General features: G+C 43.9%; 6 protein-coding genes across 6 annotated transcripts; 2 read left to right on the top strand and 4 right to left on the bottom strand.

Moving 5' to 3' along the window:
- Window positions 1-36: 36 nt before the first annotated feature.
- LOC129594970 (cytosolic-abundant heat soluble protein 94205-like) lies at window positions 37-2,204 on the bottom strand. The gene is made up of 3 exons (XM_055491845.1): window positions 1,878-2,204; window positions 947-1,359; window positions 37-367 (listed from the first exon to the last, which is right to left on the bottom strand). Exons 1-3 carry the CDS (start codon window positions 2,050-2,052, stop codon window positions 284-286), a joined length of 672 nt encoding a protein of 223 aa, XP_055347820.1. The 5' UTR covers window positions 2,053-2,204; the 3' UTR covers window positions 37-283.
- A 1,860-nt stretch (window positions 2,205-4,064) lies between these two features.
- On the bottom strand, window positions 4,065-8,372 carry LOC129595013 (uncharacterized). The gene is made up of 3 exons (XM_055491915.1): window positions 8,354-8,372; window positions 7,381-7,560; window positions 4,065-5,111 (listed from the first exon to the last, which is right to left on the bottom strand). Exons 1-3 carry the CDS (start codon window positions 8,370-8,372, stop codon window positions 4,303-4,305), a joined length of 1,008 nt encoding a protein of 335 aa, XP_055347890.1. The 3' UTR covers window positions 4,065-4,302.
- A 343-nt stretch (window positions 8,373-8,715) lies between these two features.
- On the top strand, window positions 8,716-11,795 carry LOC129595012 (uncharacterized protein K02A2.6-like). The gene is made up of 2 exons (XM_055491914.1): window positions 8,716-10,962; window positions 11,016-11,795. Exons 1-2 carry the CDS (start codon window positions 8,716-8,718, stop codon window positions 11,793-11,795), a joined length of 3,027 nt encoding a protein of 1,008 aa, XP_055347889.1.
- Window positions 11,796-11,850: 55 nt separating this feature from the next.
- On the top strand, window positions 11,851-12,750 carry LOC129595011 (uncharacterized protein K02A2.6-like). The gene has a single exon (XM_055491913.1). It carries the CDS (start codon window positions 11,851-11,853, stop codon window positions 12,748-12,750), a length of 900 nt encoding a protein of 299 aa, XP_055347888.1.
- A 2,831-nt stretch (window positions 12,751-15,581) lies between these two features.
- LOC129594965 (heterochromatin-associated protein MENT-like) lies at window positions 15,582-22,244 on the bottom strand. Its single transcript, XM_055491835.1, has 4 exons — window positions 21,496-22,244; window positions 19,285-19,666; window positions 18,049-18,532; window positions 15,582-16,055 (listed from the first exon to the last, which is right to left on the bottom strand). Exons 1-4 carry the CDS (start codon window positions 21,750-21,752, stop codon window positions 15,802-15,804), a joined length of 1,377 nt encoding a protein of 458 aa, XP_055347810.1. The 5' UTR covers window positions 21,753-22,244; the 3' UTR covers window positions 15,582-15,801.
- An 808-nt stretch (window positions 22,245-23,052) lies between these two features.
- On the bottom strand, window positions 23,053-23,877 carry LOC129595010 (uncharacterized protein YwqG-like). Its single transcript, XM_055491912.1, has one exon. It carries the CDS (start codon window positions 23,875-23,877, stop codon window positions 23,053-23,055), a length of 825 nt encoding a protein of 274 aa, XP_055347887.1.
- Window positions 23,878-25,132: the final 1,255 nt, after the last annotated feature.

Genomic DNA, 25,132 nt, shown 5'->3' with positions numbered 1-25,132 from the left:
ATCAATATTTCTAGATAAAAAGGTAAACGTCATATGCTGCAATAAATGATTTTTGTCTGTATAATTAGCATTGACCGGCAAGATTTGATCGCCATACGCTAGAGTAGTTCACGATAGAGAAGCACTTGGATCAACTGTGCGGTGTACCTGATTGTAAAGACATACACACATTCACATAGTTACCATAAAAATGCACATAGCACATGATAGAGGAATATATTAGAATAATTATTGTTATTAGTATTTACAGTACGTAAGCACTGTATCAGTAAACATTATTTATTCAGTTTAGTTTGTTCACTTCCGACTCCACCGTGGTGCTGCCAGAGACGGCGTGGCCGATCGCAGTGTCGAAGTTGACTTCCACCTGTAAATCGAAATTTTTCGTTTTACAAAAACTTCCGAGCTGATGCAATACTGGAGATACAAGATGCAAACCTGGAAATTTTGAAAAACTTTTCAAAAATATAGACTTAAATATTAAATATTTTTTATACTGAATTCTACTAACTGAAACCTACTCATATAACAAAATATCTACAGAGTATATAATTGAAAATTAAATAAGCACATTATAAATAAAGCATTAAATATGCATGTATGCATACTACATGTCTGCGTATGTAGTTTTGATAAAGTTTTCAGAATCGCCAGGTTTTCAGGGCATTTACAGATTTACGTTAATTTATGTACATATCGGTATATATACCGATATGTACATATATATATATATATATATATATATATATATATATATATATATATATATATATATATATATATATATATATATATATATATATATATATTATTTAATATGAACAAGCTCATCATCCGGACGGACGGACATCGTGCTCATCATCCGGACGGGCTTGTATATGCCCCGATATAAGGCCTATCGCATACATGATACACGGAGTACTCGTGCACATGCCAGTATACTTACATTGCTGGTCATCTTGCTCTTCTCCAGAGCCTCGCGCGCCGCCTGCCCCTCGCGCTCCAACTGCTTCTTGGCCATCTGCGCCTCCAGATCGACCTGCTTCTTCTGCGCCGCGATGGTCTCACTGACCAGCTCCTGACGGAAGCCGACATCCCGCTCGTGCTGCTTCTCCATCTCCTTGCGGATCTTCTCGGCCTGCTGCTCGGCCTCCTTCCGGTAGGCCTCCGTCTTGGCCTCCAACGCGTGCTTCTGGCGCTCCGCAATGGCCTCCTTCTCCTTCTGGTACTTCTCCTGGTCGCGGCGGGCCTCCTCCGTCAGGTGCTCGTTAGGCAGGACGGTGACCCTTTCCGATTCACCGGACGCCCGTACCGCCGAGGCGGCGAAACCCTCACCCACCAGTGTCTGTCCCAGACCGGCTGGAAATTAATTACACGGGTTTATATTCGCTGCGTATTTACCAACATCCATTAATGATCAATACACAAATTTCATCAAAATTGCATTTGACATTTAATCAGAACTACTAATCATTTTTATGAAACATTTAGTTTAGCCGTGTTTTTTTACATTGTTTAGCCCATATTACAAAATCATTGCTGGTTGAAGCAAATTATCAATTTAGAAATTGATAACATTTATTTATTTATTGTTATTAAATCATTGTGCATAATTCTGTGGACCTTGTGGTTATAACTTCGTAATATCTAATATATTACTAATTAACACAATAGTAACCGCTTGCAAATGTCCTCCTATGCTGTTTTCTCGCAATACGTAAATATACATGTAAATAAACCAATAGGTAATTTATTTATATGTATTCAAAAATTACGCAATTAGTTATTAATGCAACTTTAATAAAATTATTTTTTTATACTAAGGTTTTGTTCAGCAGTGTGTTGTGTTATTAAATTTAGTAAAGGTCACAGGTTACCGATGCCAGTGACGGTTAGCGGATCAGGGACATTCAGAACGGGCGCCTTGGCTTCCGCGTGGGTGTAGCTGGTGGTGTGGACCTCCTTCTCGCCCGACGCCATATGGGTGTCCTCCTTGGCGCCCGACGTGTGCGAGTAGCATTCGTAGTTGTGGGCGTGGTGATGCTGAGACATTCTCTGGCTTTCGGTTTTTCTGTACTGTCTGGTTAACCTTAGAGCACTTGCTGTTACTCGTTTTAGAAGGCGTGCTTAGAATGTGTCGACAAAATCAATTCAGAAAATACTGTATGCAATGCTTTGTTCCCACCCTGCTGTATGTAATGTGCAAGACACACAGGTAAACTTGAAAAATTTGTAGATAGTTGCGGTTACTAAGTAACAAAACCTGCAAGTCACAATACTGGGTGATACAGCAGTCTTACTATCACACTAAGGAAGTTAGTATTATAAAATCGTATCACTTCAGGCACGCATCAGGTGCCGTGCTTGTGTCAGTACTTACGTAAAATTTGTTTACTAATAAATTATGAAGCTGCCATTTGCTAGCAATAATTTATTTAAGAATAAAAAATTAATTATTAATATGTAGGCACGTATATGTACCAGTAATAGAGCACACTAAGTATAAACTGACTACAGATTGTTTTTTTAATGTTTAAATTTTAACTGTAAAGTAGTGTGCCCGCGCTTGCACTATTTGTTGTTTTGGGGGCTATTGCCCAATAAAGTTATTAACTGACTACAGCCGCATTAAACTGCCTGATTATGATTATTACATAAAATATTATTTCAATGTCGCCAGCGGTACCGACTCTGCGACTACCGATAGCTTCGGCATTTGCAAAAATGAAGGCAATGCCGGCTCATAACGGAAAGATTCTCGGATGTCAAAAAAGTAAATGCTGCAGCTCCCCGTAAACTGGTAAATTACAGTGATTGCCGAGCTTCGGCCTGCATGCATCATGTTACGTCCTGTTCTGCCTCATTCGCCATGTTGGCCTCCCAGTTGACTTTTCCTCTCTGTGTTTTAGATGCACTCCCATTTGCTTTATTGGCATCAGCCAATACTGTACATCAGCCAATACCAATACTTTAAGTGAAACTAACTCCTGATATTGTTATCGTGCTATTGAAATTAAAGAGTACCGCCTGCAATCTTTAAATACTGTACAGTGTACAAGCTTGTCCGGTAATTTCTGCCGGTTCAATACAGCGAAATACAATACACAAATTTGCGTGTTACGCCAAACTCCATGCTACGGCGCGCCACGCCACACTGTTTTAATACGTAACATGCATCTGGCTGGCTGGTGGCCTGGTGCATGCCAGTTAATTTAATGAGAATAACAGTAACTGCCTGGCGCAAGGTGGCTAAAAAACCGTCGGTGTAGTAATGGACAATCTGACTGCGGAGCGCATTTAGGCAATCTAATAAGCGCAGTGACGTGGCTATGGTTTTAAGCGCAAATTTTGCGCTAGCTGTACCTTTACGACAGAAATTACCGGACAGGCTTGTACACAGTACACTCACAGGCGGATACGCGAGGCTTACCTTGTATTGCAGGTATAGGAGCCCACCGTAGTCTGATGTTATCGTACTCGTATATACATACAAGAAACCGCTGCGGCTTCGCCTCCACATTTTTTGTGATCAACGGCCGCTTTGAACAAATAGTAGTTGTTCTAAAACTTCTTTGAAAAGGAGTCTAGCTCGGTCACTCACTCACCTAGCAATTCTGAGAAAAGCTGCGGCACTTTAGCAAAACGCTAGCTCGACATCGTGTGGGTTCGACACGGTGTCTGTTCGCCGAAATGTCGGCTGGCAAAATGACGGATCACCGTCAGATTTTTCGAGCCAATGCTTTTCATGGGTAAACTACCTGCCTTATACAACGACCAATAAGGTTTATATCAATAAATGTTTTGTACAAGCGCCTCTCGAGGATTTTTAAACCGTTATAAACGGTATATTAGAGATGCGTAAGTTGGAAGCAAACATGGAGTTTAGTTTTTCTCTCGTTCGTAAGTTTCTATAAGTGCATTCAGGAACTTTGAGCCAGTATCATACAGCCAAAATTTTACTAGTAATTTGAAATTTTTTTTAGCACTGAGGGTTAAGAAAGGATATAAAAAAATGTCGAGCGTACAGTGCACACGTGGCAGAAAAATCAATAGCAGGAAAGCTGTTGTGAACAGTGAATATATTCATTCTTAGGAGAAGTTAACCGCTAACTACGTATTGCGTTTGCAACCGCATTGCTGTAAAGCATGATTCGGCATTCTAATGTAAATACAGTAGTAGCACTGTAATATTAACAACCCGGTCAACCCGATAATAAACTATTACTAAATAATAGTAAAATAACTAAATAAATTATTTAAAAAAATAAGTAAGCCTGATAAATAGGATGCGCATGGTTAAAATCATGCCTTGCGTGACAATACCACGACCATGGCCTTTTGCACAATCCACTCGTGTAGACCGGCATGCGGCCGGAACCAGCATTCTGCCGTACCCGTGCCGCTGACAGCGCTGATATTGGGTACATCCGCTTGCACGACGAACGGACTGCGGATTGCACGATTCACCTCCAATGCCCCGTTTTTCTTCCCATCGACGAGCGGACCATGGGGCCGGAGTAGCCCGTACGGTGCTTCGTCCGGCCAGTACAGCAACCGGCCGTTGTGACGGAACATAACATGGTTCTGCAGGAGGTCATTCTTTATGACTTGCGGTGACAGCGGCAGGCGCAATGCACAACTGATGATCAGGGTGTCCCCTTCGGTAACCCGCTGATCCGGCATCGGGGTCTGGAACACCTGGGTGGCGCGGGTAACCCGCGGCAGCAGCGTGTAGCGTTTGATGGGGAGGGAGTCGACGGTGTTGACGCAGGCGACCGATCCGCTGGACAGGAAAGAGATATGACTGATGCGGAAGAGCATCAGCGTGTCCACGTGACTGAAGCTGTACTCCTGGCCATCCTGCTCCGGCACCGGCTGGCCGCGTTCAAAGACAACACGGTCCTGGTGCAGCCAGGACACCGCGTTCGACGGCGTCCCCGGCGGCAGCACACAGCTGAACGTCACATTGCCACCCAGGTGTGGACGCTGCAGTGCTTCTGGATCGTAGGCCGGCCACGGCAGCGCGCCGGCTGTTCCTGGACTATGGTCAAAAGGCAGGACCACCAGGTCGTCCACCTGATGGCGTAGACCTTCCGCAATTATGTCATCCACTACAACAAATGTTTCGCATTTAATAGTACTGTGTACATTGGCGAGTGTCGCCATCACTATCGCCATTGGGCAAAAGTTTGGAACAGCACACAGGTGAAAAACGTTCAGAAGAGTTTGCGCTAAAGTTTATCTCTGGAGATGCAGCGGGGAAACGCGGCATCAGCTTTGGGAACAATGGAAGGAGCAGAAAAGTTCAATGAAGTTTTAATGTTGTAAAAAACTGATGTTTTCCAATATTGCGTAAAGCGTTGTACCTCGGGTAAATAAAGGCTGGGCGAGCTTCGCTCAGTAAAAACACTCAAAGGATGAATGTGTCCAAATTAACATGAGATGGGACTGTATACACAAAACACTCATAGCATTACCACACATTATTTCCAAGTTAGACGTGGAAACAAAAAACAAGTAGAGCGACTCTCCCTGCAATAATTTATGGATGGCGTCAGTCACATAGATGGCTTCGATAGCATTATATGGCGCATGACGCAGCACATTACCTGGAACACTTTACACTGGTACAACTTACATCGCCCTTTTTGGGAGGGACTGCAGCATCCACAGAGCGAAATGACTGCCCAGAGCAGAACCATATACCGGGTGGCCATTACGATCAGGATCATACGATGACCATGAATACGTGGTTATAAAAACTTCATAACCAATCAGGACCGATTAACAAGGGGCTTTTCATCTCTGCCCCTTAGTTCCCTAGCAAGGGAACAGCACCTGCTGATTTTCAATAATTGGTTTTTTCCACCAGCTTCTTTGAAAATTATTGGTATGCGTTGTCTAGACAACAATCGGTTCGTGCACATTCTGGCCAAGTTTAGTGACAGCCGACAGGTAAACTTACAATTTTGCGTTTTGTTTGGAAATTATGGTACGTGACTCGTGAGTGACTGGTACATGAAGAAGTATGGCCCGAGTGGTCGCGGAATATGATGGCATGACCTTAGTTCCTGTGCGTAATGGTTAAGCGGCTGTTTGGGACGCAACATGCTGGGATACGGTGGCCGCGTCTCACGTGCACGCTAGCTCGATGAAAGCCGGGAGCGTGGCGCAACTGACTGAAAACAGCAAGCGGTAGAAGTACTGTAGCGGCGGTCACAAGTTAGACCACAGAGTGTGGTGCACGGAAATTTGCATAAGTACTGCCCGGTGCACAAGGCAGCGTGTGTAAATTTCGTTGAGAGAATGGGATATCTTTTGTATCCGCTGGCGGTCGAGACGTGAGGAACTTTTGGTAAGCGAAGCGAAGGTCTTCTGTGTTAAGCCAAACGGGACCTTTTATCGGTCAAGTCGGTCACGCACTATTCTGTCCGTTGGTCACACACGGGCAAATTAAAATTACCGCAATTAGCATAAGACTAACGGGATTTATAACAGTTGCATGATAGCATCCGAGGTTTTGTTCGTACATGTTACGCCGAGGCCTATAGGTTATATGGACCCATGGTAGCAATAATATGCGCTTTTTTAGAACCCTCCGTCACCGTGAGGCGAAAAAAAGCGAAACGAGTGAAAAACTTTTGCGACATTGCAGTGGTTATAAGTCACTTATAACATACATTACCGCGTTTGAATCGGTTCATCTGTTCGCGCAAAAGCTTCTGTCCTCTGCCTATCCTGTACATTTATTTAGGTACTTACTGAATAATTATGGTAGTCAAACTTTAATTTAGGTATTTAGGTGCTTACGATTAATGTAGCACATTAATTAATTATGATAGTGTATGTACATACGAGTACATTATTAAAGAATAACTAGATCGCGTAAATATATTTTGTACGTCGACAATAACTGCTACATTAGAGGAAATTTTCTTGTTATAGCGGGATATAGTCAGCAGTTATTGTAGCAGTTATGTTTGTTACTTGAGATATACAGGGAAGAAAGTGTTGTTTAAGTATTGTACTGTAGTTTTGCAGTCCATTGAACTTTTTTGCTTTTCATCTGTTTTAGAACTGCGCATAATGCACAATCTTTCGAAAATATTGCACATTACATTAAATTCTAGCAGTGAAAAATTGTCGTTCAATAAAATTAATTACCCGTGCAACTGCTTAATTAACTGCATGATAATTAACAGAATGATAATGATAATATTTTTAATAGGCAATAAATAGCCATCAAGAAAACAAAAAATGGTAGCGCGGGCACGCTACTTCAGTTTAAATTTAAACATTAGAAAAACAACTAAAATCTCTGTCTCTCCCTCTACCCGAGCTGTTATCCGAGCTGCAATAATGACTAGCTAATTGACTGACCTTTAGCGGGAATTGCTAATCGGAGCGCTTGGTGAGATAGACCACCACCTGGTAGAAGGCGAACGTAGATGATCAGTTTCGGAGTGCAGCGCTGTTCAAACAGCCGGTGAGAGTGGAAAATGCGGTGCAGCTGATGCAGCGTCTTCCCAGTGATCCCATGGAAATCGGAAATCGGAAATACTTATCCCATGGACGCGGAAGCTGCCGTAAAGATGCCGGCCGCAAGGTAGTCGTTAAGCGGTCTTGATTGTACCGGTTGAAAAGTGCACTGCAATGCACCATGGTAAACACTAAGCACATGCAAGAAAACCGGCTTGGAAAGTTTTGTAAGTAAGCTGGAAAATGATTTCCAGCGAAGTGCCGAGGAATCAACAAATACTTCGGTAGAAATTGTTAGTAAACCCCTCCGGGCGACGCAGCGAACGCCAGCACCTACCATAGCTTGCGTGATCAGCGGAAAACGGTGTGGTCTGTCTTAACCGTGATTTCCAAATGTTGCACATAATAAACGGCACACGGTATTTTGTCAACAGCCGTTAACGATGGAAAAATTGACAGCTATACATACAGCCACCATGGACGTCTTTCGTACAAGGAATTACAGTAATAAGTAACTTTAATCAGTATGTTTTACAAAAGGCAACGCACGATCTACATGTACTAGTATATGAAAAATCCATTCCAATTAACGTGAGATGAACAGTTCCCAAAATACTCTGAGCATTACCACGCTGAATCAGGAGACTTAAACGTTGAAACGTACAAGGAACTGCACAGCGTTTATCAGCGCGCTATTGTTACTGGCGCATTGTTTATCGATCAGGTATTCATGGATTCAGCACCGTACAGAACAATAAATTATCCCACAAAACCAAAAAAATAGATTAACGTATACTCTATACCACAGAAGAATCTTGTCATTAGTATCTTTTGTTATAAATCTTGTCTTTAGTAGCACTGAGTTCGTACTTACATGTGATGTGTGAGTACATGTGATACTTATTAAAGGTCGTTATACGATTATATTGCATAAAACCCAAGTGTTGCCCTACCGTATAAAACGAAATAATACTGTGGAACCCATAATTTATTTGTAAAAGCAACTACATGGCCGCTCGATTTGCCGAATTTGGGTGAGCATAATTCGTTCTTGTAAGTGAGTATTGTGGTGTATTGTTGCTAAGCAGACAGATTATGAAGTTGTGTTACAATTGCAATGTTTACAATCAGAATGATTCTGGCGAGCTGGCGTACTGTACAAGTCATATTAATTATTAAAGTGTATTACTTAATACATGACATCTGGCGTGAAAGGATAGTCGTATTCCACAAACCATGTCTACTGAAAAGAAAGCGCAGAATCTGATACGGTTTAACCCGGACCAGCTACCATGGACATCATGGAAGTCGTTGTTAAAGAACTATTTTGCCCTTGCGGAAATAGCCGCCACGAAACAGAAAGAAGTGCTGCTGAACAGTCTGGAAGTCCGAGCCTTCCAAGACCTTGTCAGCGCCTGTCGACCAAAGGAGCCTACGGAGCTGTCGTACGATGAGCTTATCAAGAAGCTGGACGATACGTACATAAAGGTCACCTACCAAACGACTGAATGGGCCTCGTTTTTCTCTACTCGACAGAAATCCAGCCAATCGCTAGTGGCTTTCTCTAACGAACTACGGGATAAAACTTACACATGTAAGTTTCCTGGGACGTTGTTGGAGGATTTACTCAGCTCAGTGTTTGTGGCTGGAGTGTACAGCGATACCACGAGGCGCCATCTCATGTCGCAAGAGCTTAAGTCCTTCGACGAGACACTGCAGATCGCAAAACGGTTTGAGACTGGCCAGGAAGAGGCCAAGGTCAACAACAACCTCCAAGAAGACATCGTGAAGGCGACCTCATCCCGTCGAAGCTTCAAGCCAAATGGTGGTGCCAAAGCCAAGCGAGCTCCAAACAGCGGTGGCGGCAAAGCGTGCTATCGGTGTGGAAACACGAACCACGACCAAGAGCAATGTCGGTTCAAGGACCAGAACTGTCGCAATTGTGGCAAGGCCGGCCATATTGCGCGGGTCTGCAAGTCCAAACAGGCAAGCGGATATCAAGGAGGGCAACGCGGTAGCGGGAGCAGCCGGACAGGAGCCGTGTACGACATTCTGCACACTAGCTCGCCAGACGGAAACCCGATGCAGATGTGCATCAAGGTCAACGGACGGTCAGTAACTTTTGAACTGGACACCGGATCCGGGAAGACCATTGCATCAAGGCAAATGTGGCAATCAGTGGGATCACCTAAACTGTCCCCATACAAAGGATTGCTGCGCAGTTTCACTGGCCACACAATACGAGTACTAGGCGTGTGCAAGGTGAACGCAGAGCACCGGAACAGCACAGCCAGTGACCTTGAGATGATAGTGGCTGATAAGGGCGGCGGGATCTTGGGAAGAGACTGGATCCGCGCGCTAAACATGGGCGACCTGAAGTTCAGCGAATTGTCAACGTCAGCCGTTCACACGGTGGCGGAACCGGACACGCTGGAAAGTATCCTCGCGCAGAACAAGGAACTGTTCCGGGATGAGCTAGGATGCTGCCGGACATTTCAAGCGCATCTATACCTGAAGCCAGGCGCCATACCGAAGTTCTGCAAACCACGCCCAGTGCCGTTCGCGCTCAGACAACCAGTGGAAGAAGACTTGGAGCGTTTGGTACGACTGGGAGTGTTGGTCAAGGTCGATCGGGCAAAGTGGGCCGCACCAATTGTGATAGTCCGTAGAGTGAAACGGAAAGTGCGAACATGTGCCGACTTGAGCACAGGGCTAAACGACGCGCTGGATATACAGAGATATCCGCTGCCTCTGCCCGATGAACTGTTTGCAGTACTGAACGGAGGCGAAGAATTTACGACAATAGACATGTCTGATGCGTACCATCAAGTTCCGCTGGATGAGGAAAGCAGCTGGTTGGTGGTGATCAATACGCACCGTGGTCTATTCCGCTACACACGACTGCCATTCGGTGTGGCGGCAGCACCCAGCATATTCCAGCAACTGATGGAAAGTATGCTTAGTGGTATCGATTACCTGGCGATATTCCAAGATGATGTCATCGTCACGGGACGGAACCGGAAGGAGCATCTCGGAAATGTGACGCAAACACTAACGCGCATGAGGGAACAAGGATTCACACTGAAGGCAGAGAAGTGTCACTTTCTCCAAGCCTCAGTGGAGTATCTCGGATTCGTGGTGGATAAGCACGGGCGCCACGTATCCGTCAGCAAGGTACAGGCCATACTGGATATGCCGGCACCGGAAGACGTTCAGCAGCTCCGGTCATTCTTAGGAATGATCAACCACTACAGCCGATTCATCGCTCAGCTAGCAACGAAAACTTACTGTATGAATTCGTTGCTGAAAGCGGATGTCGATTGGGCGTGGTCACGGGAGTGTGAATCTGCCTTCCAAGGCCTGAAGAAAGAGCTGGCGGAGGCAACGATGCTGGTCCACTACGATCCAGCAAAGCCACTGATACTAGCAGCTGATGCATCACAGTATGGCATTGGCGCAGTGATCAGCCACCGCGGCCCGGAGGTGAAGACCGCCCCATTGCGCATGCGTCGAAAACACTGACCGAAACGGAGCAGCGGTACGCCCAGATTGAAAAAGAGGCGCTGGCTCTGGTCTTCGGAGTGAAGAAATTTGACCAGTATCTGGCCGGACGCGAGTTCGTATTACTCACCGACCATAAGCCACTGGTCACGATATTCGGAAGTAAAGCCGGAATCCCGATCGTGTCAGCAAACAGACTGCAGCGATGGGCAGTGGCACTGATGGGATACAGCTTCCGGATTGAATACCGGTCAACAGCGGACTTCGGGCAAGCTGATGGACTCAGTAGGTTGCCGCTGCACTCCAAAGACATGTTCGATGTCAACGATTGGGGAATGAGTGAAGTGGTGCACCAAATCGACGTTGAGCAGTTGTCCGAAACACCTGTCGACGCACGGAAGATTGCGTCAGCGACCGGTAAAGATCCGCTTCTTGCGCGCTGCAGACATCTGGTACTGTCCGGATGGCCAGATAAGGCTCCAGCAGATATCCAGCCATACTACCAGCGCCGATTTCAGTTGTCGGTGGTCAGTGGTTGCGTGGTTTGGGGAGCAAGGACAGTGATTCCAACCGCCCTCAGGACGCAGCTACTGAATTATCTGCATCAGACCCATGCAGGTGTAGTCAGGATGAAGGCGGAAGCGCGCAGTCACTTCTGGTGGCCAGGAATGGACGGCGACATTGAACGCCTGTCTCAGAACTGTCCACAGTGCAGCCTGGCATCAAAGAGACACCAAAAGTCCCCTGCAGCAATGGCCGATAGCGGAGCGTGCGTGGGAACGTGTCCACATGGATTTCGCGGGACCGTTTCGTAACGAAATGTTCCTGATCATCGTGGACAGTTTCTCCAAATGGCCAGAGGTGATCAGAATGAGGCGCACCCAGTCAGCGGATGTCATTGCCGTAATGGAAAACCTGTGCGTGCGCTATGGGTATCCCAGACAGTTGGTAACGGACAATGGGCCGCAGTTTACCTCGGCGGAATTCAGTGATTACTGTCAACGTAACGGAATCAAGCACCTGCGCACGGCTCCAGGACATCCGCAGTCAAACGGGCAGGCGGAGCGGTATGTCGGTTCGTTCAAAGACGCCATGACAAAGATGTTGGCTGCCGGGAAAACCGATCTCGACGAAGCCATACGGCAGTACCTGCTTCGCTACCGTACGACACCGCAGTCAACAACCGGAAGTCCACCGGATGAACTGTTTCTCAACCGACGGCTGCGAACAGCACTGGATCGCATTCATCCAGATGTGAATGAGAAGCGAGTCGCAAACCAGGCTCGTTATAAAGAGCAGTTCGATCAGCACACGAAGGCGAAGGAGTTTAGCCCTGGTCAGAAGGTCATCGTTCGCGATTACCGCCATGGGCCGAAAACAAACTGGACAGCTGGGAAACTAATCAGCAGGAAAGGTCAACGTCAGTGGATAGTCACAGTTGATGGTGATCAGTGGGTCAGGCATGAAGACCAGATCAAACTCAGACACTGGAGAAGCGACAACGAAGAGCCAAATGATGTAACCGCACTGCCAGAAATCCCAAAACAACTGGCAGAAACGACATCGAGCGCGAGTATGAAAACTGCTGAACCAGAAGTACCAGCAGCAGTAACTGTGAAGCCAGAACCTGAGATTCCAGCTGTACCGGAAGCGATAACGAATCCGCAACCGCTACCACAAGCGACAAATGCGGAACAGCCAGCATTACGCCAGTCTACAAGAGTGACGAAGGTTCCCGATCGATATGGATATGAAAAGGGAAAAATGTAGCGAAAAAAGTTTTTTGTAACGGAGAGAGGAGATGTGGTGTATTGTTGCTAAGCAGACAGATTATGAAGTTGTGTTACAATTGCAATGTTTACAATCAGAATGATTCTGGCGAGCTGGCGTACTGTACAAGTCATATTAATTATTAAAGTGTATTACTTAATACATGACAAGTATTGTACCATACATAAGCGCATCCGCATAAAAAGTGAGCAGATACCCGAGTAGCTTGGCACTTGGCCGACGCCGTGGTCGTGCCTAACAAATGCATCTGACAAACATAAACGCCTAGCCGGTGATCCGGTGTTTTCCCTATTCTGGTCAACGCAATCATTGCTGATTTGGGCGACCTTACAACCTTTTCCAGTCTATACTGTGCAACAGCTCCCTGGAAGCAGTAATGTAAGCAACTGAGATAACAGCATCGCCGGTCAAAAATGCATCGATCAAAAAGCGCCGCGGCGGAAAGCGTAAGGGGTTTCTTCAGCGTCATATAAGCTGCAACGATGGACTCAGGATCCACAGGTACCGGTCCTTCATATCAGAAGAAACCGTGCCAAGCAACTCATGAAGCCTGTTCTCCCGCCAGCAAAATACCGCAGTTAGCCGGATCATTGTCGTTCAAGCCGGTTGCAACTTAGCAGATGTGTGGTGGTTTAGAGCAGCGGAGCAGGTGCTATAAGTTACTTATTATTCGAATCGTCTTAAATTGCTGTCATTACCAAGTAAGAAAACATCAGCAAATTTGTTTGGCAGCACAAATGCGCGATGCGCAAAGAGCAAAGTATGACATTTGTCTGCCGCTAGCGACTAGTTTAATCAAATGTGAAACGGAAATCAGACTAGTGCAGATCAATGTTATGGATAATGGAGACATGGTGTTACCTAGTAGCTAGTATTTTGATGACTATAGTCTCTTAGCTAAGAGCAAATTCACACAAAAGATTGCTGCAGCCAGAATTCGGAGCGATTAAGACGCAATGGCAGTATATAATAACAGGCTTAAAGACAGCGTACACCGTACAGAATGTATAGTTACCACGTCTCACTTCTTCATTAAATTTTCTTGCTCAGTCGCTCTGAACAATGAGCGAAGTGAACTTTATATGCGATTGTTCGAATTCCTCGGCCACTGCACGGCTATCGACGCCAAGCTGTGAAGACGATTTCTGGATCGACGTGCTTCAGGACACAGTCTCTGGCGGCATTGGCGCTGTCATTGGGGCCATTATAACTGCCGTTCCGTGGTGTGCCTATCACATCTACAAATGGTGCCAACAACGCAAAGAACGGCAGAATCATGGTTATGAGCCCGAAGCGGCTGGTGCGAATGCAAATAATGAAGCGGTTCCACTCCACGACCTCACCGACAGGGAGTAGCACCCTTTGCCTTAACAGCACCGTTCAGCACAGCACAAGTCCCTGGCCCGTTAACCGACGCGAAACCCAGGCAACCGGGTAACTACATATACACCACCCGGCAAAATTTCTCTCAAGAGTGAGTCAATTACACCACGGTATTTAAAAGGCAGAGGGAAATTATCCCAGTTTTGTTTAGATCAATTAATCGTTTTACAGCCTTTACATTTAGCCATCTTCGTGCTGCAGGGTGGCAGGTTTTCGCTTGGTAAAAATTGTTTGACATCTTTTCTCTGTACAGATACTCTATATCACATGTACGGATGTTACTTTAAATAAAACTGTTAGCATTTAAAATAAACTGTTAGCAGAACTGCATGAGAACTAGCAGGGTGGCTTATATACTCTGTTGTTTCTTCGGTCTCGGTTAATAAAAACATTTAAATGTAAGAATTTAGGCAGGTGTTCATTTTTCCAGGTGTATTTACTGTAGAAGCTGTATGTCGAGGCAAGATATACTATGTCAAGAACTTACTATAGGTAGAGGACTGGGAAGCGACTCTGCAACGGTCGACTACGTCATCACTGTCGCATACAGAATGCACTGGTGTGCTATTGCTTACCATAGGCCCACAGATTTTATTGTCCCTTTTTAAAGATATTCTCAGTTCCTTTCTCCTCTAAAGCTTTCTGATATTTTAACAGATCATATTGAATTTAGAAACCCAAACATGAGGGGCTAGAAATAGAAGAGAAAAGAAATATGCTGAGAAAACTGACAAAAACCGTAAAAAACGCGCATCTGTCACCATGGCAGGCGCCTTCCCGTGTATGCGAGAGTGATGACGTCAAACGGTAGGTTACCAGTCCTCCTCACACTATAGTAAGTACTTGACTATGTATATTGCATTATGGGTAATATCACAATTCAGTTGATTCGGGTAATGATAGTTAGTGATATTGTTCTAGTTGCTGGATAGTAGTGGACTGGTTACAGTATTGGTGTCGGTGATGGTGGTGATAGTCGAACGGGAACTGGTTAAATGGTTAGTTACTGGTTAAATGGTTGGTTATATAAATTTGCAGTTTTTCCCGTTCTGCAGCAGTTTTTTTGTTTACTTCGGTCTAACAGTGCTAAAAGCGGTGCACTTCCCTAGTGAACCGTATTTTTATATTTCCTAAATTTGGTAAATTCCGTAAGTTCAAAGTTCAAACTGTTGGTTTGTTTCTTAATGGATTAACAACTACTCAAAGTTGGCTCAAATGACGTTTTGTTTCACTATACGTAGCTTTATTGTTTGCAAGTACTAATGTCGTAATAATGCGTAACATTACGCACTGTAACTGTCATATGGATAATGACCGCGTAGGACTTTTTCTAAATGCTAATATATTATTTAGAAAACATGCCATCAGTTTGAAAGACTTTTACTACGTTTTAACTTTTATTTAACACACATACACAGACACACGAAACTTAGCGTCACTGAGTTATTTTAATACGACCCACGAAGGGCAGCGAAAATAAACGTAATAATTATTTTTACTATATTTAATCATTTGCGGTGTCGCTAAAAGCACCGACCGCGCCGGCAAACACATTTTAACAACAGCTGAAAATCAGGTACTGTCGACTGATGAGCGTGAAATACAGTATCGTGCACACAATGACAATACAGGCTTAATTAGATGCCCTTAGGGACAGGCAATGTATCCGGAGAAGACAAACAGTCCGGAGCGGTTGTGGCGAACATCGAAGAGGAATGGCCGGTCGAAGACCAGATGAACCTTTTCCTTGCTGCTGGGGCTCTTGCTGACCTGCTTCGGTCCGTAATCGTGCGACTGGTGGGGATGGTCACGACCGTCGGTCTTGCCGCCGTAGACATCCGGTGGGGAGGTCAGTTTCAGCGAGCCCTTCTGGTCCACAAACGTCCCGTCCTCGTCCACTTCTGTCAACAGCAAAAGGGCGTTTGAACGCACAGATTTACGTACTCAAGTACCGGGTGGCTGAACAAAATGGCGGTCTGTTTTACCAGAGCGCGCTGGGTCTGCCAGATGCTTGACTGACATCGTTTTTATTTCATTCGAAAGAGCAATGTTTTCAGCATATGTAAGTGAAATTAAACTGACAATATACAAACGTTTGACTTTTTTTATTAATTGTTTCGAAAAAGTAGGCAGGATTGCGGTTGGCCAGGAAACGAATATTCGAATTTACCCATTTTTAAACAAAAATTGCTGCTGTTCGGTTAAGGACATTTATGTACCTCACGTTACTATTTCGGATAGAGGGGTTGTTTGTAGTTTTTCTACTGTAGGGATCAGCAAAATTTCAGCAACTGCGTTTGGCCAATACAAGGAATAATCTAGCGTCCGAACGAGTAACTCTCATGAAATTCGCAAGCAGGGTTTTTGAAAGCTAATTGCTGGTCACTGTTTAAAGGGCTTATCTAGTTCGGTCTTATTCCTGCAAGGGCAATGTGCTAGCTACATATAAAACTTAAACCGGCATTTTTTGCTGCATCCTCTCGTGCAGCCAAAAATTTAAAAAAAATGCCCATACAAATCAAATTAAAAATCGGCATTTTTTAGAAAAGTCAAAAAGTGCGCTGCGGAATAACTCGTTGAGCGCATGCAGCATGTCCAGAACTTTTTTACTACTGAAAGAAGGCAAATTTTTCTAGACGAAATGGTTGAAAATATTCAAAACGTCCTTGCGGGAAAGAAATGCCGTGAGATTCTAAGTTTTGGGAGCTGGCCAAAATATATTTCGACATGACTTTAGTTGACACCATTTAAAACGAGTACCGCTAATGTTTTTTGTAAACGTTTTGCTGTTTTAAATAGCCAATAAAATTGTCTATCTAACGATTCCAAGGAGTTAACGGTGGGACGAGAGGTTTTCGAGCGACACATTAAAAACGGAGCCCGCCATTTTGTTCAGCCACCCGGTATATACGTTCTACCACCCAAATTAATGTGTAGCAATTATTTTTGTCTAACAAGACTATTATTTTTAATTAAGCATTAATACGTCGAGCCAGCCATTTTAATAGATACTTCGTATTTAAGCGGAAATTACTTTGTAATACAATACGGCGAAGAATAAATTTACATGTATATTGACATAATTGGGATTATGTTGTATGACTTTACTGTGCGTTTGTACGAGTGTTCCCGGTTGTACTAGCGATGACGTATGATCCGGTAGCCTCCGTTCTTATCGGTAGCCTCCGATCAGAAGCTGCGCTTCGTCGTCGGCTAGCATTCAGTAGTTACGGTGTGACTGAGTTGGAGTGAACATCAATAAGATTAAAACGAGTAACATCATCTTAGTCCTGTTGGTGTTTGTGCTGTGAGTGACCTTCGTTTAGGGAAAGCAGTAGTGTGTACCTAGGCGGAAGTTACTGTGTGGTATTCCTGTAGTGTGGTGAGAGTGTGGTTTGTGGCACCTGTTGTCTGCGGAAGTAGGCAACAGAACCAACACCAATCTCCAGAGTTCCTTCTCTGCTGACTGCGGTCAGGTTGGTCATAGTACACGCGGTGCGTGTATTATGTCAATATATTTGTATATAGATATACATGTGGATTTAATTTACAAGTAAATATTTAAACAAAATATAAATTATTTAACTACATGTAAATATTTAATATCTGGTTAAATTTACTTGTAAATATTGTATAGTTTTCTTAATACACTTGTACAAGCAGAATGCCATTCTCACTTAAGCTCAAAATGTCAGCTGGCTAGAACAAATAAAATAACTCTTCCAGTACTTTAGAACAAGCAACAGCACCGAAAACGGAAGCCGCATTTCCGCGCTGAATCACTACACTTATACGCTGCCACAAAAACCAAATATTTATATACAGAATATTTATATATATGTAAATATTTATATATAGATATAGGTATCATATACATTTGGATTCTGTACTGACCAATAGCGGCCTTGTGGAAGCCTTCACCGACCCTAACCGGTTCATTATTTCCACTCAGCTGCTCGTAACCGGCGTCGTCCTTAATGGTATCCTGGCAGCCGAGTTCCTTCAGCAGCGAATGAATCCCGAAGGTGCACTGCACGAAGAATTTGGGCAGCGCCAGCTGGACGGTGCGCATGCGTTTATGCATGTTGAAATCCCGGCGGTCTTCCACGGTGAGGAAGCGCGTCATATCGTCCACGGATTTATGGCGCAGTTTGTTGTTATAGTGGCTGCCGTCGCCGTGGCGGTTGAAGTCGCAGGGCATAACCAGGATGAGGGAGGCGCTGTTCTCGTAGTACGGCAGCTCCAGCATGCAGCACTCCTTCGACATGTCCTCGTAATACGGGAATTCGTAGGTTAGTGTCATGAACTTGGCTTGTTGCAGAGCGCCGGTCTCCGTGTAGAAACTGCCCCAGTATGTCAGATTGCGGTCGAACGGCACCTGGCACGACAGAGAAATTTTTCATTAGTATCAAGGTGCGTGGACGATTTTTCGCACGAACAAATTTCAGAAAATGGTTTCTGGATCAGAAAGATTCGCTTAATATTATTACATTGAGAAGATTTGGCTGCAAAAAAAGTACAAGATAAATGGCTGTCTCGTGTACTTCTTGAAAATACACATATCAACCGGAAATAATCACTTTACCAGCGCCAGCTTACGCTCGATGTACACTGTACTTTAACGTCAACGTTTGGTGTAAAATTCTTCACAAATATATGCACCTAAAATGATCTGTTGTAGACAGAAGTCAAAGTACAAATTAAATCATCTGGATACAAGAGTCATCAATATAATTATGCGAAATAATATATGGGGGAGCGCGGCGGCGAAGTTTTCGTGTTTGCTCGCGAAGATAGTGCCATTTACGTACCGGGTCACTTCTTTTAAAAAATGTAAAAAAGAAATCTCGATAATTTGGAATTTATTGTAAGCTGTCTGAAATACTTAAGGTGAAAGTTTAAACTGATAAAATTAATGCGAGTACTGATTATAATATTGCTGCTGCCTCGAATTGGGCTCTTGTCCTGAATGTGTGCGGACGTTAAACCATTACAACCCCAACCTTGAAGGAGAAGGCATCACTCAAAAGTGGGGTCTACTGTGAGCAGATTTACTTTTCAAGAAAGCAAACACCCAAATCCAAACAAAATACGTACATCGATTAAGTGCTGTATATACAAAATGAGTACCTGCCAGTGGGCGGTGTAGAACGCCGCATTGGCCACGAAAGCACGCAGTCCGGTATAGTCGGCGTCGACCATCTCCAGCGGGACTTCCGGGTCCAGTTCCGTCTGGTCTACCTCGCCCAGAGAACGCTCCAGATCGAGCAGCAGCCGGCGCGGATCGCCGGTGTTCAGGTCGACGAATTCGTGCTCAACATGCAGGTACTTGCTGATGTCCTGCAGGTATTCGGGACTGGTCTCCAGAGCCTTGTGCAGCAGGAGCTTGTGGAGGAAGTACATGTGGAAAGGGGCCCGGAATTTCTGCTCGAGTTCCTCCGTGCCGCCGGGATACACGCTGACGCGACGCCGTTTGGTCAGCGGATCTTTAGACAACTGCATCATGGCTTCCCTACAAAATACCGACCGTTAAATTAGACATGGAACTTTATAATGTTATCACCTGTACGCTTTTCGATTTTTAAAATAAATTTTAAAATTTCTGAAATCCATTTTAAACTTGAAAAATTTTCTATAACAACCTGCATATTTATGTGCGTTTATGTGCACAATAATATACAAATGTACAACAGAGCGATACATAGTGAGACTTTTGGTACGTACAACTGAATGCGTTTACACTTTTGGTAATTTTCTTATACAGTAATAACATATATTTCCCCAGCTGGATGTACAGAGTACGTATGTTGTGCGCTCAACCTTTTACGCCAATATATCTATAGACTATATATACCAATCGCTGTCAGAAAAAAAATGCAAAAAAGCATTTATGAGTGCGCGAAAGTGAAATTTTTCGTACATGTCCTCGAATTGGGTATAATTTACCGGGATAATTTCGTTTCGGGTCTACAAGCTTGTCTCAAAGTGGGGCTATGAAGCATGAACGATTGTCACCGCATTATGTCTACCATTATGACAAATTCTGGCCTCAAAACATAATAGTACCTTTTGAGGTTATATCTAAAAAGATATTACATATTTACAGTATCTTTTTTTTATAAAGGGCAAGATTTAATACTTTAGAAATTATATTGATAGTTCATAATTTAGATCGATATCTGGCATGCATCAGCCATGCCAAATGCATGGACAGCAATGTCACAGCATAAATAGTGTGGCGGTGCGCGCCGTACTATGCAGTTAGGGCGTTACCCGTGACTCTGGGTTTACCACTGTGTTAATGCGATAGAAATTACGAGACAAACTTATACTTTCTTTATCTATCAGGGCTCCTGCCTAACCTGCACGTTTCGGCTAGAGCCTGGAGCGATTTCAATTTGATTGTTTCGGCGTTTGTGAAGGACCAAAATTCCTGACCACAACACTGGCTGAGAAAAGCCGTCGCATATTATGGCGGCCCAACGAAGTGCCCCGAGGGTGCGGTGCGAACATATAGCCGGCACTGCATTGTTCAGCCGAAATCAGCGGTGAGTGGTTGTATAAAAACGGTTACATAAGGATCGGCTGTAACAATCAAGTTCAAGGCTACCAGCAGCAGCATTGTAATGACGCGCCCATCTTTTTGTTTGTATTCTTCGGTAGGAAGAAAGTGGGAAGAAAGGCGGATACAGAATGCGCATCAACAAGAACAGAATTAAAAATTTATGGTAGAAACTTGCACAGTGCATAGGTCGGTAGACTCGGTACTGTCCTTCTTTTTAAATTTTTGAAGGACGCTGCGAGATTTTGCAAGTATCCGCCACATAAATTTCTCCGTTATTGCACACACAAAAAAGCAGGAACAAATCCATAAAAGTACGGTAAAAATCGTAGTAATGAAGTAAGTATTGCTTGACAAAAAGTGCTGAATTCACCGCGTGAAATATTCCTATAATTAAACCTTTTCTAGGCTTGGGCAAAATATTGGATGGGCGTAGCTTTGTCACTTTTGTACGTATATCATTAATTTTATCGATTACGTACGTACAATTAATTTTAAATTTTATATTACTATTATTATAATTATTATTACTAAATGTAAATGGAGAGAGACTTTAATGGGTTGTTCACAACAATTTAAGTCAAACACAACATCACGCATTACATCACTCACTTAATTAATCACGTAATCTAACGTATAATGTATATAAGGAATAATTTATATAACATATATATATATATAATGTGTGTAATGTATGATGTATTTAATGTATGTATAAAGTTATGTATAAATTTTGTTCAGTTCTTTAATCGGTGCACTGTATAGACGCGCGCATTTACCGGAAGGCCATGAGGACGTCCCGTTTTTTGCCGTGTCCCTGGAAGAGCTCCTGAAATCCCAGTTTGGCTTCCATTTTATTGCGGCAGATCTCGTTGGCCGCATGATAATAAACGCCGGCCACGCCGGTCAGAAACGAGAAGGGACACAGCACTACATTATCGATGGCACCATCGCCGCGCTCCTCCACGATGATATCCCGCGCCCCTCGCACCAACCGGTAGGCCATCTCGTTGGCCGGCTTCCGTAGATGCTCCATGATCTCGGGATAGGTAATCTCTACACCAGCGTTTTCTGCACAATCACAACAACAAATGCTAGTGATCGACTGCAAAATTAACGGACAAATAATAGCAATCGCTAGTCAGAGTAACGGCGACGTTTGTCTTAACCAGCGACAAATGCTTGTGCACACTGCCGAAGTGCAGCTGTACTTTGTCAGCAGTCGCCGGAGGACGCACGGAATGCAGTAATGGATCAAAAGGATTTGCCGGTTCCATCGGCATATCCTGTGGCAAAAAAAGCCACATTTGTCTTTTATCGAACTTTTAGCAGCTCATGCTTCTGCGCGCTTATATGTTAAGAATACTAGACCTATAATATGCGTGTCGCACTCTTTTTTATTAGGCCACCACCTAATAAAATATAGAAATTTACATATCAAAATAAACAAGTAAAACAATTTTTATCTTCCCCTGCGGCATTTTAATGTTGCAGGCGCACTAGATTTGGATAGAAATGCACGTTAAACTACATCTGCAGGATAGAAGTACTCGGATAAAATTCACTTGTACGTATCATGTCCGGCCACAGCCATGGTGCACAAATCAACACACTGGCGCAGATTTACACCAATTAAAATGTTTACGTATTTGTACGCACTGATTGTGCGCGTACATTGCGTTTACCATCCGGAAACGCTGCTTACATTACCTAAGGCGTAATTTGGTACCATGTTCTCTCAATATAACTCGTACAAGCCCATCCGGAAACAAAAGCACAAGTGTAAGCGGGAAGATTAGAAAGCGTTGGCTTAAGCCATTAGACAACTACGCCACGTTACGCCAATATTAAATTGACAGCACCGGTGTAAAAAAATTTAAAAAAATGCCTTCGGCATCAACATTCTTCATCATCAATATTCCTTAACTGTGATTACTCAACTTTTAACGTATATTCCCGGGTTTTAGTAGGATTTGGCCAGTCTCCTCTGTATCTCTTGTTATGTCGTTTTAATTTTCTTATTGAGTAATCTAGACTTAATAAGGAAATTTCTAGAATTTTTTTAATATGGATGTGTACCTGAATATGGATACTGTACATATAAAGCGGTGAGCGCCAAGCTTGCAATAGCTAGTCCACTCTGGTTTAGTCCACTGGAAGTCATCTAGCAGTCACTTGAATTTTGTTATATGATTGATCTTAATTTATTTAAATCTCAATAACAAAATGGAATCTCAACACCGTGCCCAACGAATGATTCACAATATTATCATCTAACTGCTAACAAAAAAATAAAAGCTATATATAGTGCGTCTCATCGCGACATGACACACCGATTAATAACAATCCCAGTGATAATCAACTTTAGAAAAATCCCGTTTCTCCAGATCTTCCGGTCGGATAAAGAAATTCGCCACTCCCCCGTCGCCCCATAAGATGCCGTTCGGTCCGTCACTGTCTAACTGGAACAAGAGCTCATAGCCGCGGAGCTCCGCACTGCCACTCCGGGGATCGTCCTGCGTGAAGCAGGGATACCCGCCAATCTGGTGTCCACCTGCCTGCAGAAACACACGAACCGCATCGCTGTCATACGTCTCCTCATCATCCCCAAAGATCTCCTCCCGACGGTAATCACAGCGCGTCATGTACTGCTGGAACGGCTGGAACTCCATCCTCAACGCGTCGTATTTCTCCAGCGGCCAGTGTAGCGGGGACTCTGTCCCGGACACCACATCCACGATAGTCTCATCGTCAATGCGGAATGGCATCTCGGTCTGCAGTTGCGAGGCGTCTTCGATGACGCCCGGGAAATACAGGACGCGATACGAATTTTGCTCAGTATTGGTGTTCCAAGGCTTTCCCATGTAGCTGTCCGTGGGATCGATGAAGAACTGGAGGGTTCCCTTGTCCGGATAGCCCGGGAGACGCGGTGTTTCGGCGAAGTTAATTTGCGCCAGTAAGCGTAATGGCTGGCCCGCAGAGCTGCGGGGATATTCCGCTGATTTAGGGAGGTACGGTGTTCCGCCTACTTTGCTCTGCCAAGGCTGCAGGTTTGCATCCGGGTGTAGTTCGATGTTTATGGCGTCCTTCATTGTCGCACGAATCTTATCAGCGAAGGGAGCCAGTTCGGGCGGAATCACGGGCAATGTCCGGGAAGCCATGGGAATGATGGGACTGGGGTTGGGGTGTACGGTGATTTTATGATACTGTTGTGTTTTCTTCCATCTTCTTCACATCATAATCAAATAGAAACTCGATTTTTACAGTCTATGGGTAGAGAGGCTAATATAGATCACAGAAACATAGCAAACGCGAATGCAGAACGATGCATTGTCAAAGCGATTAACCTGTAAATACAGAATTCACAATTGGTTTTTGAGTCGAGAAAAGTATAAGTACTTAATTATAAAAGCACAAGACTTTTTACGTATGCACAAACAGCGCACTCAGTCAGACTGCCGAGTGCAGACTCTGAGGGCCCGTTCACGCGTACACCTATCTATCTTAATTGCTTAGTGGGATGTGAGTTCAACCGGGGACAACCACCTAATTGCATTAGGTCCCAAAATTGCGTTCACGCAGCATACCTATGCTAACGTTAATTACCTAGCTCTTAATTGATAGATAGCAATGCGCGGCCTGAACAGTGCTTTCCTATCGAAAGGTACCTTTTCGTTTGCTCCGTAGGCACAATGGTTAAGACATATAGGAACCACTTGAGGTTCCTATGTGTATGGACATATACGCATTTCTGGTTAAAATGCTTTCAGAATGATTATGTGATGACCTAAAAAGATGTTTTGATTCAGGATATGACAACTTGCTCCGTTAATTACCATTGCAAAGTATTACCGTACTTTATCATGTAAAGCACATACAACCTATTTGCGTAAAGATCACATTTTAAACGAAGGCATGCATTTGCTTTAGACTTGTAAAGGCAAAACTGCAACAAGCGCACGGACACAGTTTGAATGCGCGCGATCTTTGTTTATAATTATTTTTTTAAAAACGAATTCTTTTAGCGGATTAATCCAATTAATCATTAGTTCGAGTCCGTTAGCTGGCAGACACAATGTATACGCTGTAAACATTTAACTGGGAAAGAGTTTTAATGAAGGAAATATCGCTGGGTGCCGTACTTACTGGTAAGTATTATTATTTGTGGTTGCACTTTGCAGGTAATAAATTTATCGCTTATGACAAATAGCTGTTGCCGGTTGGTGATGACAGTTGAAATAAAATAAAAGTTTTGTGATGTAATATTAGTTAATTTATTGAAGCATTGCCCATTTTACACTGCTTTGTAAATTGACTGTGGTGTGCAGTTCATATTCTTCTGCCAGTGTCACTGCAAATTTACTGTAATGGAATTCAATCACTTAATATTGCACGAAAATAATAATTATTATTATA

Source organism: Paramacrobiotus metropolitanus, unplaced genomic scaffold (genome assembly GCF_019649055.1).
Source record: "Paramacrobiotus metropolitanus isolate TYO unplaced genomic scaffold, Prichtersi_v1.0 Parri_scaffold0000073, whole genome shotgun sequence".
Taxonomy (NCBI): Eukaryota; Metazoa; Tardigrada; class Eutardigrada; order Parachela; family Macrobiotidae; genus Paramacrobiotus; species Paramacrobiotus metropolitanus.
Note: the sequence above shows the minus strand (reverse complement) of the source record. Positions and strands in the feature narration are given on the sequence as shown.